General features: G+C 40.6%; 1 protein-coding gene across 3 annotated transcripts in view; it reads right to left on the bottom strand.

Moving 5' to 3' along the window:
- LOC132848710 (collagen alpha-1(XXVI) chain) overlaps positions 1-14,274 on the bottom strand; it is a 32,949-nt gene that overhangs the window by 16,870 nt on the left and 1,805 nt on the right. For 2 of the 3 annotated variants that reach the window (XM_060874665.1, XM_060874674.1), the window contains exons 2-4: positions 13,369-13,491; positions 12,999-13,102; positions 838-899 (exon numbers count right to left, since the gene is read on the bottom strand). In XM_060874665.1, coding sequence (XP_060730648.1) covers positions 838-899; positions 12,999-13,102; positions 13,369-13,491 — 289 coding nt within the window. The remainder of the gene's footprint in view (positions 1-837; positions 900-12,998; positions 13,103-13,368; positions 13,492-14,274) is intronic. The other variant, XM_060874682.1, reaches the window with a different exon arrangement.

Raw genomic sequence — 14,274 nt, 5'->3', positions numbered from 1 at the left:
TTTGCTATATAACTATTGCACTCACATAAAAACTTTACTGTTGATATCCTACTGTCCACAGTACATTACATATACATTTATTCATTTGGCAGAGGGTTTTTATTTAAAAAAACAAATATGGGACAAAATCCAATCCAAGCATAGATCTGCTTAGTGGAGGCTTAAGGGCCTTTCCTATTAGGTTTTTCCTATTCCATTTTTATTTTTCCTTTCTGTATAATATTTCAGAGAAAGTTGCATTAAAACCACAAATGGAGCTTACGGGAAATCTTCATAAGAAACTTGATTAGATCATTGTCCCGGAAAAAAAATAGTTAAAGGGTTTGAGACAAACACTGATGTTGACCGATTAAAACGCACTTCTGACCTGCCTAAAATTGGGTTTAGTGAAAAAGGATCAGAGCTTTTGCCATTGGATATGTTTTATTTAAATGGAAGGCAGCAATTTGATATTTTTGGGAAACCATCTCTTCAGATTATTGGTGATTTCCACCATAAAAATAAAAAAAATCACAGGACTCCTGGCTATGAATCTCGAACTGAATTTTGAAAATGACTCCTGCTCCCGACAATGTTGTGAGTAAAAAAAAAAGATGAATGTAACCTACATGGTGAAAATACCAAAGATAAAGAAAAAGAGAACGCTGTCTATGGAGTAAGTTATAAGTTGCGGTTTAATTCTTGACCTCAAGGCTCCAAATGAAATGAAATGACTTGCTTTATGCAACAAAATCTCTGCAAAAATTGGTTGACTTTGAAACATTTAATCGATTGACTGAGGAAATGCAGGTGATACTTGATACAAATATCTTAAGCATAAGAGTTCATTGCTCTTACCTTACTCTCAAGGTTGTTCAGGCGATTGTTCAGATCGTTGTAACCCGTACAGTTCATACATTCTGCAATAAGAGATAAAAAGAGCCATTTTAAAAAATACTTTTTACTCAAAATGCTCCATTTAGTCAAAAAAATAAAACAAGATCTGTTTAATCTACTGTGCTTTTATGGAATGAGTGCCTTATTTCTCTGGAATATCCATATCACAAAGAACACAATATCTGTTAGCTATCATATACTATCTAGTAAAACATACAAACTAAATGCAGGGACATTAATTGGAAGGGATTTCTGGGAACATTGTTCAGAAATTAGCGGTAGTGAGTTGGCAGCTGAAGTATAGCAGAGTGCCAGCAGATGAATGCCTCCAACGAGTCCCCTGAGTGAATGCATTACTGAAACAACAAATTACGACTCGTTACTGTATTATTCCAACACTAAATCATCCCATTCGTCAGGAGCTCATGGTCTGACACACCTACAAGTACGGTCAGGCTTTCTCTTCTCTTTTACTTCCTCCGCTGTCACTGCCTTTATTTACTGCTCCATCGCTCTCTTAACTTCCGAGCGCTTGTTTTCTGTCTGTCTGCCTTGTGACAGATTCCCTGCTGTGTGCCCAGATGCTAGGAAGACAATGTGCCAACCTAGCCACCTCTATGAACTATAGATCTTTTGGTCAGATGCCAAGGTACTAGTCAGAGCTTACCAAATTGTTTCCATAAACAACCCCTTCCCAACCGTTTTTCTAGATAAACACTTCTTTTATGGCCAAGTCTGCAATGGAAACAAGTATTTCAAACAGTCTTCTTTATAACAATAATCAAATAAAGAGGCAACACTGAAAGACAAATTGTGGCATCCTGCCCAGTACATCTATTTCCAGAGGACTCATCTTCGTTACAGACTGGTTTGGTACATAACCATGGGGACTACACAATGATCGGTCTGGATGTGGTGTAGAAAGCCCAAAGCGGTCATAAGAACCAAGTCTTAAGGAGGAGTCAGGATTTCCGTTTGGGAAGGTTTAATTACATGGGTAGAGAAAACAAGTTCCTTGGGGTGGGTATAATAAAAAATCTGGTTGCTAGCTCAATGTTTACTAACCTGAAGACAGCATTGCGTCTATGAGGCTTACAGCCTATACATGCATCTGGAAAAATATTTAAGACCACATGGCTGTTAAATTATTTTCAGCCCTCACTGGAAACGAATAGCGGATTATGAACACATACAGATGTAACACGGAGTATGTTATGAGCAAAGCCTGTTTAAAATGTGATCAATGATAGCTCCTGATCTCAGCGTTAAAGTAATACTCCAGCATTTTGCAACCTTTATCTCGTACATCTGCAGTACAGTATGTGCAATTACCACAGATAAGAATTTCAATATGTCCGGTATTGAGAAAAGGACATGAAACCTGTTCCGGACTCAGAAATAATAGAAGTTTTAAGGATGTTGTTTAATATCATGATTAAAGATTTATGCAAATGCTTTCAGGAATAATTTAATCAGGAAGGGCATCCGGTGTAAAACCTGTGCCAAAATCGAATATGCGGATCGGGATGACCTGCTGTGGTGACCTCGAACAATAAGTGGCTGAAAGATTAACGACAATAACGACAAATTTCAGGAATAATTGAAGCCATATTTTTTGTAAAGTAAGTTTTAAAACTGTATGATTTGTTATTCAAAGATGGAACAACATTTCAGAGGGATGAATTTGTAGTATTCAAATGAAATAGTCGTGGCCAAATGGTTAGAGAGTCTGACTCCTAACCCTAAGGTTGTGCGTTCGAGTCTCGGGCCGGCCACGACTGAGGTGCCCTTGAGCAACTCACCGAACCCCCCAACTGCTCCCCTTGCACCGCAGCATAAATGGCTGCCCACTGCTCCGGGTGTGTGTTCATGGTGTGTGTGTGTTCACTGCTGTGTGTGTGCACTTTGGATGGGTTAAATGCAGAGAACAAATTCTGAGTATGGGTCATCATACTTAGCTGTATGTCACGTCACTTCACTTCACTTCAAATACTATAAAGATTTGCTTAAGTTTTTCACCTCATGGTAACTGGATTCTGGCAAAACATTCACTAGGATCTAAGATCTTTATCCATGTCCTATATTTTCACATTGTGAGTACTGCAACAAGACAAAGGGTTCAATAAGATCTGAGGAATTGAAAGTGACACTGCCAAAGGTGACTGGACAGAGGTGATGCAGGGAAAGGTGATGTGACTGGTGATGACGACATTAGAGGTGACACATCTGGATCCAGAGGTAACGTAACTGGAGGTAATTTAACCAGAGGTGACATGACTAGTGGTGACACAACCAGAGGCTGCATGTTTTTACAGATGACTCGACCAGAGACGACACAAGTGGAGGTAACAAGACTGGATGTGACTCGACTGGAGCTGCTAAACCAGAGATGCTAAAAGCAGCATCATGACATAAGCTGAGGTGTCAAAACTGGTTGGTCACCTGAAAAGGTAGCAGGACTGGGGTGGCATTTCTGGGGGTGGCATGACCGGAGGTGACACAACTAGAGGTGACATGACTGGAGATGACACAACTAGAGGTGACATGACTGGAGGTGACACAACTAGAGGTGACATGACTGGAGGTGACACAACTAGAGGTGACATGACTGGAGGCGACACAACTAGAGGTGACATGACTGGAGGTGACATGACTGGAGGTGACATGACTGGAGATGACACAACTAGAGGTGACATGACTGGAGGTGACACAACTAGAGGTGACATGACTGGAGGCGACACAACTAGAGGTGACATGACTGGAGGTGACACAACTAGAGGTGACATGACTGGAGGCGACACAACTAGAGGTGACATGACTGGAGGTGACATGACTGGAGGTGACATGACTGGAGATGACACAACTAGAGGTGACATGACTGGAGATGACACAACTGGAGGCGACACAACTAGAGGTGACATGACTGGAGGTGACATGACTGGAGGTGACACAACTAGAGGTGACATGAACGGAAGTGACACAACTAGAGGTGACAAGACCAGAGGTGACACACCTGGAGGTGACCTGGAGAGCAGAGGTGGCGGAGATGACACAACTGGAGGTTGTGCAAACAGAGGTGACCTGACCTGAGGTCACCCAGCTGGAGGTGACATGACCAGATGTGACCAGAGGTGACACGTGCACCACCACCACCAATTGTGTCATCTTCAGTTGACACAACTGGAGGTGACATGCAACCTTAAATGACAAGAATGGAAGTGATGTGATGGGAGGTGATGTGATGCAACCAGAGATAACGATACCATTGATGGTGTAAGTGGGTGGGGTGATTGATAGAATATAGTGAGTGAAGTTTACATTTATGCATATGAAAAGAAAAGAAATGTTGAGTCTATCAATATGGATACGCAATGATAAAAATCTGCTTTTGCTCTGAAAGCAAAGCACACAAACACACATCGGTCTCCGTCTCACACATACTTGTGGACAGACATCTACAAACACTTTCTCTTTCTGGATGCAAAAAACATTCCTGCTCACCATCATTTTGGGGAAATATTTTCAGCACATGACTATTATATTGGAGAATTGCACCTCAGAGGACTTGACCAAGAAAAAGAAAAAATACATGTTTATATTACTCTTAGCAAAAAAATAAAAAATAAAAAAAATAAAAAAGGTGCTGCTTCCTTGGAGTTTCCTTATGATTTTATGATCAAAATCTATTCCAGAAAAAAAAACTAGTCCACGTAGTCTAGACAGAGTCACTATACTATGACAAAACAAAATATTTCTATGTACTGTCCAGCTTCAATGAGTTCATATATATCCCTTCACAAGATAGCCCCTGGCACCAACATACACTGCAGCTGTCCTGTGGAATGCCAACCTTTTCATGAACAGCTGTTCAGCGACATAACTTACATGTCTGAAGGGGTCAGGGGTTATGCAGGTCTAGCCTGGAAACGCATTTCCAATCAGTCTAGATATAGGATGACACAAAGGAAGGCTCATTGATTCTGAGCTGCAACTGATGGTAATAAAACATATGAGAAGAGTCGATGCATTATTTCTAAACGTGAGATGGCTTCTTAAGGGGACGGAATCGTTTTATTCATAAATATTACTGATCTCCCAGAGCATAACAATTTTACACATTTATCCTGACATGCCAGAGTTATTGGCATGCCAGACATACAGAGACACGTCCAAGTCAAGAGTTCAACATATGTTTTGCAAATGAAAATAGAAAAGAAAAGGATGGAAGGTGGGAGGACATGAACAAGAAAGAGATGAAAAGGGAAGTGTACAAGCGATCGAATGGCTTGGGCATGGCGCCCATTGGACATTTAAAAGAAGAGAAGAGCTGAATTTCACCCAAGATATACACGGGGTATGAGGGGGTGTGTGTGGCCAGCCATGACCGACGGAATGCCTCCTGCTGCCAGGCCTCTCCCAGACATCTGTGCTGTGTGTCTGGGGCAGTGTGTGGCCAGACATGACTGCTCGATCGGCAGACATGCCAGCATGATTTTGTCCAGTCCAAGAAAACCAAGCAGCTGTTTCCCCAGAGCTGAGCAGGTGATTCTCATCACCATGCCAGGCTGGTGTATTCGCCGCTAAATAAGACAGACCTGTTGAACACGCACTAGTGTCTGGCAACTAAAAGTATCCAGCTAAGATGAATATTTATTAGAAAGATCAGTATGTAATATTTCCTTCTAAGGAAATCCCAAATTTATATTTCTGAAAACATCTGCTCAAATAATACTTTGCAGCAAAATTGTATTACAATTTTACTCAGAGTTGTAGTAACAGTTATTAATTTGATGGAAAACATTAGCCGAATGCCCAGATGACTGAACATTCTTTGAGCCAAAAAGTTCCTAGAAATGTTCCTAGAAAACTTAAAAATATTGGCGAAATTGTACATAGTCAGTCTAGCATAAGGAAAGATTTAATGGCTTAGCATTAACTACCATTCTACAAACCAACACTCACTGTCTTCAAAGCTTCTTAATGTTGGATTTGCCTGGTAGAAACCCTTCTTTTCTGATATTTTAAACACATCCTCCGTAGTGCTGGAAGTGGCTCTGGGGAAGGAGTTATTGAGTCAGAGAGGTAGCATTAGCATGCTAGCTAAAACATGTGGAGAAAAAACTGTTCTGTCTAGTCAATGGATTTTTTTGTATTTATTACAATCCAATATGTGTATTTTGTAATCCAAAATGTGGTCTCAAGTGGGTCTTTCAGATAACTAGCTAATTTTACCTGGCGAGTATACGGTCATTAGATTTGGACCAATTTCTAAAGCCGGAATTTGATGATGTATGACTTCAGACCCATACCGTATGTCTGAAAACTCCTGCCAAACTTTGGAGCTGCCAGACCAACGTGTTTTTTTTCACCTGGTTCAAAAAGGTGCTTTTTTTTTTAAAATTTTAACAATAGCCAGCAACGTCTGTGTTATGTAAGTAAGTAAGGTGACTTCTCAAATAAACTAGAGCGCACAGAAGCCTCTTTGCTGAGGACTGATGCTAAATCACTGACTCACAGTCAATGGCCACCTCCACTTCCTTTCTAGATCTGCCATTGTGTCTAACATCTCACCAGATCTGTGTGCTAAGGAAGCAGGCTCTCCATCAGCCAAAGAGTTGTGCAAAATCTGCTGAAATAATCAACAGCTGCAACGTGATATAGTGTGACATGTCTTTAACACCAAATACAGTACCGTATGTCTCACTGAAGTATGTGTCATGTGTGATGCGACTAGAGTTAACTGAGAAAATAATTCAAAGCTAACTGAGTTAACATGGGAAACTTACACAGAAACTTTTGAAGGTCCACTTTTTGTTGGGTAGGTGTTTTTTTCTATTTGTACTCTATTATAAACAGGATCGTCAAGCTCCATTTAAATAGTAAAAGCTTCATATAGAGTTTTGCTTTTCCAAGTGGGAAATTCTCCATTGTAGATTTCGAGATTGAACCAAGAACAAATGTAATGAAAGAAGGGATGTTAAGAGTGCTAAGATTCGAAGGCACCTAGCATCCCATCATTCAATTTAGAAGCCATGTTAAAGTCAGAAAGAACTGACCACTAGCACCGCCAAGTAATTAGTCCTGAAAACCCCTGGAATACCTTCTAGGCAAGATGCATCTCTGCAGGGTCCCTCGATCTTAATCGACTTCCAGTGTCAAGCATATTCAGCAGGCTAGTCATGACAAACACTTAATATAACTCGAGCTGTTGGAATGTCTGCATTTTAAGCCGCCTGGCACTGACTTATTCAGCTGGAATGCAAGACTTTGTCACGTAGCATGCATGTAAAAGCCAAGATAACCTCTGAGCTTGCGTTTGATGAGTTGACTAATATTGCTGACACAGACATTACGTCATAAATCAGACATGGCCACACAACCAGAGCTTTGACAAGGCAGTGGTGAGTTACTGTAGAATGTTGTTGGTCAGTTTCAGAACTTTCCAAATTATTTTGATGTACATAATCATTGAATCAGGCTCAAAACTTTGGTTTTGGTAGTTTTTAACCATTTTTTTCATGACTAATGGCTGTTAAATCAATCATTAAATTCCAAACTGATTTCTTTGCAGTGTGTGTAATCTTGGTGAGAAATCCAACACCTTGAATAATGCAGATTTCTGATCGAGAAGATTCTTGACTGTCTTTATGAAAAATAAAATCTTAATCACAGTTTTAGGATGCCCACCAACATTGCCCGCAAAAATATTTTTTGCACTGACTTGGATGGATTTTCAAACAGCTAAATCTACAACAAATTGGACAACGATATCATGATTGGAGTCCCTACACCCACTGAGGTTTCTCAGTAAATTATCGTAGTGTCAGTATTTACAAATTTAGTCAGTTCTATGGCTGAGCAATAACTGGCTGCTACAGTCTATGTTTGGAAGGTATGCTTCCTGCTGGACTTTCATGACATAAGTAACAGGGTGGTGCATGCAAAGCTAGCATTCAAGCATTTTACACCATCCTACTGTTTTTGTCTCACTTGCAATTTGGAGTCACGGATAAACCAGACAATTACGTATATCCCACCACACATCAACTTGATTTTTGAACATCAGTAGATGTAACACAGAGTCTGGCCATCTTTCACTTCATCTAAGTGCATAATCGCACAGGCAATCATGATGGGAGTTTGTTCACAACATTCTTTTGAGTATACCTTGTACTGTAACCATGGAGCAGTTGGGGTTTTGCCTCAAGGTCTAAATCAAGTGAATCTTTTACTTGCAGAATTTAGATCATGGTCAAAAACATTTAAAGATATTTAAAGGAACAAATTAATGTAGTTAAGGCATCTTACAAGGATGCCCCTGGATGGCTCCTGCTTGTCCAAATGGAAGAAGAGCCCCAGGGAAAATCCAGGACTGCTGGAGAGAATAAAGGTCAATCTTGGCTTGGGAATGTCTGGGGATCTCTGATTAGGAGCTGGAATTTGTGACAAGGGACAGAGAAGTCCGAGCTGACCATCTAGGGCAAGAATGAATGAATGTATAGGAAGGTTAGCATGGCAGAGCAAGTCTCAAGTTGTCTCCAGAGGCTATACTCATTTTACAGATTAAAAATAAGCAAAATTGGAGGAAGTCTGGGCCCAACTCATCATTCCTAACCTGAAGTCCCTCACTACTGTATAACCAAACATCAGTTTAACACAAGAGATTTCTACATCCTGAATATGTTGAAATCCAGACACCAAAATGTTCCTTCGTCCATTACCTTCAGGCTCTGGGACTACAGTCTAAGATATCCATCAGCAGCTCAGTGTAAAAGGTGACTGGGGGGAAGGAGCAATGGCAGGAAAATTGCTACCAGATTTTGACTGTTGTGTTCCATGCCATCAGTACCACACAAACTGCTGATCTGTTTTGACATATTCCATTAAAAAAGAAACATTTTTGAACTAGTCCATGATTAAAAATGTAGCTTAAACAACCAGTCATGTGACATTAGGATGTTGCAAAATGTCAAGTTTTAGACATTCTTGCCTGATTCTTACAAGGTTTTTAGTATACATTATCATTACCTAACTCTGGATTCTGTCGAAGGTAGGAACACTCAAGAAAAAGGACGTGTCGCAGGTTACGTTGCTCCCCTTTAAAGATACAGAGTTGGAGCGGTCTGCTTAAAATCCAGTGGCTTGCCTAAAACCATGGTCGAGAACGTCTAAAACAGGATGCTGAATCTTTTAGTTTTCTTTGGCACTGTTTCATGTTTCTTTTCAACAGCTTAGGGAGGAATGTTTCAAAAATGGAACTGGTCACAATGACATGTGGGAGGGATTGATAAACTGGAAGGGAGAGGAGATGAGATGAGCACACAAGCCGACTTATATGTTCTTCAGTGTTTGACTAAGTTAAATGTGGCCCCTTACAGGATGATGGTACAGCCAAAATATGCAAGAACACCTCACTTTACATTAGAAATATGATCTAAAGACAAAGTGTTCAATTCATGTTTTCCATTTTCCAAAATTCCAGTCTTTTAACTTTGCATGTGTTTGTATTTAAGTTTTGTGCCTAGGTAAGTATGAATGGAAATTCATCACTGTGCAAACAGGGTCACATTCTGCATATGGTAAAAAAGGAAAGCAAACTGTCGTGTAGGCCCCAGTGGTCCAGTGAAAAGTTCTTAGCACTACGTGGATCTCTAGCGATCACTCATTGAGTTTTTACTACATGGCCCCATAAACTCAGCTGTTTCAAACTAAAGATTTAAAGCTTAGTGCAAGGGTAGAACTCTCTTTCACATACCATCAAGCCAGACTGAAACAAACTGGGTCCTGGGTCTCATCAAGATCAAGATCCTATCCCTTAGAAATGCTCTGCCCCTGTGGAAAATACTCTTTGCTGGGGTAAAGACAGCTTGTCTGGGCCTCATTAGCATCAAATGCCCCAAACCCAAAGAAACTGAGGCATCTGCTGATCAATCCAGAGTGATTTTTCCCCAAACATTTTCCATTTGCAGCACTAGCAGGCATCTAATATGTTGGAGGGCAAAATATGATTATGTTTTTTGATTTGGAGATGTGTGTATTCCTCATGACGAACAATCTATTTTCAGAGTCACATACAATGCTTAATATATGTCTGAGAAGCTAGTTGAAAATTGGTCTGCCTCTTGAAATTGAAAGGTTATGCTAGTTGATTATGCCTGTGTAGTCTCAAACATTCTTCATTATAAAGGACGCTCCTTAAATCTTAATCCACACATGTCTATCTTCTTTTATCTATTTGATCCCTTATTTTCCACCTTTATTCTGGCAAATATAAAACCTTGCTTTGTCAGGTGATCCTTTGGTGGGTTTATTTCTCTCTGTTAAGTTCTCAGCCTGTCCTTCCCATATGGATGTGATTTTCTGAGGACTTAGCCCATTAGGGCGCACACATACATTTTGCCAAAGGTAAAGCAAACAATGAAAGTCTGCCGTTACTTTCCCACAACCTCTTTTGTGTAGGTATAAATACACAGTATGTCAGGAACAGGTTTTAAACTTTAAGTTGCTATTCTTTTCTTTATTAAGGAAGGGAGGACTTTTTAAATATCAGTACTTATCTGTTATAGCTATCTTACCTCATGCAGTCCTGAAAAGACCTTGGCTTATACCTTATTTGGATAAGCAAGTAAAATGTATTTACTATAAAAGATAAATATTTGTCATTGTGCAGACCAAACGTCTCAAATGGACTATTGAGGACCTGTGTCACTCTGTACAAGATGGTCCTTGGAAAACTGCTGATTTTCTACATACTGCCTCTTTGGAGAGGAAATGAAGTGATATGAGAGAAAACAGAGCATGCTGATGAATGTATACAAATACATCCAGTACCTCTGTGGTCTTAACCCAAAGACAAGCAGTGTAAAAAGAGAAAAGAAAGAAGGACAAGGAGGGGACATATGGTTTTGGAGCACCACAAAGAATCCCGATGGGGATTGGCTTATATAAATATGTGAACAAACATCAGGGGGTAGTGTCTGTGACCTGCGAAACATCTCAAAGCATCTCGCTTTCTCCCACCATGAACACTCCCCCAAAACACTGACCACGGAATTCTCCCTCACGCATGTTCCCATGCAAGCAAGACATACACACACAAACACACACTATAACAAGACTGGCATATCCATGGATTTTAAGTAAAGCCATGCTTTTCATCAGCAATATACATTTTTTTCTTAAAAGTTCTTCAGTTTGTGGAAACAATCACTAATGTGTGTGTGTGAGTGAGTGAGTGAGTGTGTTCTATGCCCTTCAAAGAGCTAATGCTGTTTCATCAGCAGACAGAACTAAACATTAACTCCATTAAGCACTAACATTCAACTGCATTCCAACAACATAAATGCCGGAAGACAGCTTGGATTTCTCTAGGACAGGATCCAAAATCCCCAGGTGGCAAATTTTGCAGTGCTCCCAAAGAACAGGAAGAAGGGGTACTTTGTTGGTTGGTGGCGTTTTGATTCCTACTGCGTAACAAGTCATAAACAGGCAACAAGAACTTTTTATTCAGCGATACATGAGCAAAGAGGGTTAATTAGCATCTGACAAAGCTTTTCCTCAGATAGCTTTATTTCTGCACGTCTCCGTTTTAACAAGGTGATCGATTTCCTCCCGTCGCTACACAGCCCGATATTTGTGGGAACAAGGTGTAGCCCCTGTGGCTGCTTTTCCATCAACTCTTTTAACAAGCAAGCGAGGAAGGATTTTACGTGCACCACAAGTGCCCTTGTTATCATTCACAGGCTCTTTAATACACTCCCTGGTTTTCAGGATAAAACGCAGCTCGAATATGTGTGTAATCTAGCTGTGTGTGAGTGACGCGCTCTCCCTAGCTGGCTCACTCCTTCAAGCACCAAAAGGCCCACAGCGCTTCCAGATGTTCTGCAGCCCAGACGGCTGGCCCATGCTCAAGCATGACGGCCTCCACTAAAGCCCCCCTACCTCATCCCACCCCAACCGCCCTTAGTTCCATGCAGACTGAAAGTTGGGCCGACACAATACAAAACAGTCAATGTTGTGGTATCGAAGTGGTGAAAAAGGTCAGCGAACGAGCCTAAGGCTGGAACGAGTTCCAAAAGTGGGTGATGACAGTGAAAGTATGAGAAATATGTATGCACCAGGGAAAAAACACGGAATGGTATAGAGTTATGGAAGGTTAAAATGTAAGATGGAGGAGCTATGTGTATGTGTGCATGTGGGGGGCTGATATTCCATGCCTGTGGTGGATGATCTCACTCTTTTTTCGAAAAGAAAGACACAAAAGAATCTCGATTAAGGAGCGTGAAACCACGGAGCACTTATTACCGAAAGCCTGGAGAGGAAAAGAACAAGACAAAGTCATTTGAGCTTAGTCACTTGGCCAAGAAACAAGAAGAGATAATGGAATAAGTAGGAATCTGAATTCCAACATACTCTTAAGAATTGTGTGCAGGATTTTCTCCAGCTCCATCCATACCTAACCCTCACTCTAATGAGTGCAAAATTGGATTTTCGTTCAGTCATCCCTAATGCTTTTTTCTCACTAATCAGCACACTATGGCAAGAAACAATACACCAGGACCAATTACTACCCCATAACATTTTCAAAAACATTCAAACCATGGCAACAATTAACCAATGGACATGTCCCAACTATAGCAGAGCAAGAGAGGTTGTATTAAGAGTGTATTAATTCCCTTCATATGATTTCAATGAGCAAATAGGGCCTCCAGCATCCACAGTGAATATTGACTTGGACAGAAAAGCATTTTTTCCTCAAAGATAAAAAGAGGATCACTATTTGTTCAGAGAAAATGCACTTCCTGGATCATGAAAATTTATTACAATAGATCCATGTTAGATTTCACAGATTTCGAGCTACAGGACATGAGTTTGTGAAACATTCGTATGTTATTGAATAAGCGAGGTTGGATTTTGGGTGAGTTAAAACACATTACCCGGTGACAGCTGCTCATGATGTTAGATGTGTGGGATAAAATCATTGGCTTAACTAATGGAGACCATGTACGGTGATAGGACAACATTTGCTTATTCAATCTATTTTTAGCCTCCAAGATTATGGGTCAAAAAAGGATAAAAAAGTAAATAATGTGATTGATATGAATCTTATTTTTTTTACCCACCTACACTGCAGTCACTTCCCAGGAAGCCGGGACAGCACCTCCATTCGAGCGCGGTCACTTGTCGATACGCCACCTTATACGCAGGCCTGATCAGAGTCCTGTAACTACCAATGCAACAACATCAGCACTGTATAACCCATTCCAGCCTTTGCATTCTGATACATTCAGCTGGATATGATTCACAATTCTTGCAACAGTGGCTTTGGATTGCTGTAGGGACGTTTTTAGTTTCAAAATTTGATTATACTTGAGACATGAGCCAACATCTCATTCGTTTTAACTGAACTGTCCTGTAGTTTTTCGTATCATTTGCTGTTTTTTTTTTTTTTTGCATCCACACATGAAAGAGGTGGATGATACAGGTTCATACCTGATGACTTTGGAGCAGTGTCCTGGCCATCGACAGCCCTGGAAAACCCTCTGCACCGTCGTCTCTGTTCCGTTATGTACCTGGCACGTCACCGTCTTCGATACCGTGTACTGGCACCAGTTCCTGCATTGAAATATAAGAAATGATGAGCCCATGAAAGCACAAAAACTTCAGCATTCCAGGATTTTTAACATCAGTTCTCCAACCAGCAGCCATGGTATTCAGATCAGATGCTGTACGTCTGATTTTCTAGGCTGCTTTAGATTAAACTGTGGGGGGAACAAAACAATGGACATGGAATGTGAAGAAGATTTGGGTTAGACAGGTTTTTTAAAAATATAACATTCATAAATTCCATTGCTTAATCATACGACTAAGACTGAACAAATGCTCGACATATGCAAACATTCACCGCAGTATTGACTGACGCTATAAAGATTATTCTGGAGCAGCATGGCCAGATTGATAAAAACGATTGCTCTGGTTATCGTTTCTAGATGGATGTTATGGGCATAGACGGTAGAAATGAGCTGCAATTCATTGTTAAATAAAAAACATCTCAGACATGGAAAAGGGCAGTAAAATAGAGTCTTGGGTCTAATTTGGAATTCCGAGACAGGAACTGGAGAAACATCGACCATGCCTGAGTTCACCGATATAAACACACCTGACACGCAGTCAACAGCAAACAGATTTCTCTTAATACAAAAAAGCTGTTTTATGTTTAGATTTATAAAGTAATTATTTTGATTTCAGGCCATTTTTATTAATCCTGATCATTTTAAGGAGCACACATGAACAGCTTGGCGCAGTGTCGGCTCGAGCGGTTAAGGCTCTGGGTTGTTGATCAGAGGCTCGGGATTCAAGCCCCAGCGCTGTCAGGCTGCCACTGTTGGGCCCTTAAGC

The sequence above is a fragment of the Tachysurus vachellii genome, chromosome 1, assembly GCF_030014155.1.
Source record: "Tachysurus vachellii isolate PV-2020 chromosome 1, HZAU_Pvac_v1, whole genome shotgun sequence".
In the NCBI taxonomy this organism is placed as follows: Eukaryota; Metazoa; Chordata; class Actinopteri; order Siluriformes; family Bagridae; genus Tachysurus; species Tachysurus vachellii.
Note: the sequence above shows the minus strand (reverse complement) of the source record. Positions and strands in the feature narration are given on the sequence as shown.